Genomic DNA, 1,856 nt, shown 5'->3' with positions numbered 1-1,856 from the left:
ATACGTCTTCAAGTCAAACTACAGCAGATAACTTCTTTCAAAAAATCTAACTTAAAAAGAATTTTCAGTAGATTATGTATTTTTTAAATATAAACACATTTGATTTTTTAAATTATAAATTTAACTTAATTTTATAGAGGTAATTTACTATGTGCCTCTGATTCACTATTTGATAGCTAAAAATCCACCCACTACTAACAAAAGCTCGATGCTAGTAATGATGTATGGCCAGCTATATTTCAGACCTTGAATTTCTTTTCATTACTTTATTTATGGAATATTACTGTGTCAATCGTTATAAAAAGAACAGATATCACTAGAAAATACTTTTAAGCTCTCTCTTCAGAGCCCCTTTAATCTCTTTGTTCCTGAGGCTGTAGATCAGGGGGTTTAACATGGGAATCACCACCATGTAGAACACAGACACCACCTTGTTCTGGTCAGTTGAGTAGCTGGAATTGGGCATCACATAAATGAAGGTAATTGTCCCATAGAACAGAGTGACCGCAGTGAGGTGGGAAGTGCAGGTGGAGAAGGCCTTGTGGCGACCCTCATTGGAGCGCATCTTCAGGATGGTGATGAGGATATAGATGTAGGAGACGGCTGTGACACACACAGTGACCACAATGATGGAGCCGGCAGAAAATGAGGGAATGACTGCAGGGATACTGGTATCAGAACAGGAGAGTTCAAGTAAAGGAGTAAAATCACAGAAAAAATGATAGACTTGATTTGGTCCACAGAAGAATAAAGAAAGGAAGGAAAAGGTAGAGGAGGAAGCATTAAGAAAACCACCTATATAAGCCACTATGAGTAGCTGAACACAGACTTGTGTGGACATTTTGGTTGAATAAAGCAGTGGGCTGCAAATTGCCACAAAGCGATCATAGGCCATGGCAGCCAGAAGGAAGCATTCGGCTGTCCCAAAGAAAAACGCTGAACTAAGCTGGATGGCACATCCAAGATAAGAGATTGTATTTCTCTCCATGAGGAAGTTCACAAGCATGTTGGGTGTGACAGAAGATGAATAGCCCATGTCAACAAAAGCCAGGTGGCTCAGAAAAATGTACATAGGATGATCAAGCTGAGAAGAGATTCTGATAAGAATGATCGTGCTGAGATTGCCAGATATGGTCACCAGGTAGATGCATACGATAATCATGAAGAGGATGACTTGAAGGATTGGATCATCTGTTAAGCCCAATAAGATGAACTCCGTCACAGCAGTGTGATTCCCATCCTCCAGGGAATCCATGAGACAAAGTAGCTGCTGACTAAATGAACCCGTGAGGAGAACAGCACATTAAAGAAGTAAAAAATGTCGGTTTCATTTTCATTAGAAGTCATTATGAAGACATTCAACATCAGTACATTTTTCACATCAAATGATGAGTCTATGTTTTTCTTTTTTTTTTTTTTTTTTTTTTTTTGAGACGAAGTCTCCCTCTGTCGCCCAGGCTGGAGTGCAGTGGCGCGATCTCGGCTCGCTGCAAGCTCCACCTCCTGGGTTCAGGCCATTCTCCTGCCTCAGCCTCCCGAGCAGCTGGGACTATAGGCACCCGCCACCGCGCCTGGCTAATTATTTTTGTATTTTAGTAGAGACGGGGTTTCACCGTGTTAGCCAAGATGGTCTCCATCTCCTGACCTCGTGATCCGCCTGCCTCAGCCTCCCAAAGTGCTGGGCTGAGTCTATGTTTTTAAAAAATTTTTTTAGCACAAACACCAGAAAACTTCCTCCAAATAATGTCTTTTTCTTACTATGTCATATTGTTTCCAAAAATGCACTTAAAGTGGCTTTAAACCCAAAGGATAAAAAATTTAAGATAGTTGAGAATAACAAAAGAGACTGGTATTTA

The 1,856-nt window shown here is 40.6% G+C and overlaps 1 protein-coding gene across 1 annotated transcript; it reads right to left on the bottom strand.

Moving 5' to 3' along the window:
• Positions 1-316: 316 nt before the first annotated feature.
• On the bottom strand, positions 317-1,255 carry LOC129008648 (olfactory receptor 5P76). The gene has a single exon (XM_054441020.2). The coding sequence runs from the start codon at positions 1,253-1,255 to the stop codon at positions 317-319; it is 939 nt and encodes a 312-aa protein (XP_054296995.2).
• Positions 1,256-1,856: the final 601 nt, after the last annotated feature.

This window comes from Pongo pygmaeus, chromosome 9 (assembly GCF_028885625.2).
Source record: "Pongo pygmaeus isolate AG05252 chromosome 9, NHGRI_mPonPyg2-v2.0_pri, whole genome shotgun sequence".
NCBI lineage: Eukaryota > Metazoa > Chordata > Mammalia > Primates > Hominidae > Pongo > Pongo pygmaeus.
Note: the sequence above shows the minus strand (reverse complement) of the source record. Positions and strands in the feature narration are given on the sequence as shown.

Bases quoted from the DNA above. Each gene is read 5' to 3' on its own strand.
- LOC129008648 (XM_054441020.2), bottom strand. From the start codon at position 1,255: ATGGATTCCCTGGAGGATGGGAATCACACTGCTGTGACGGAGTTCATC.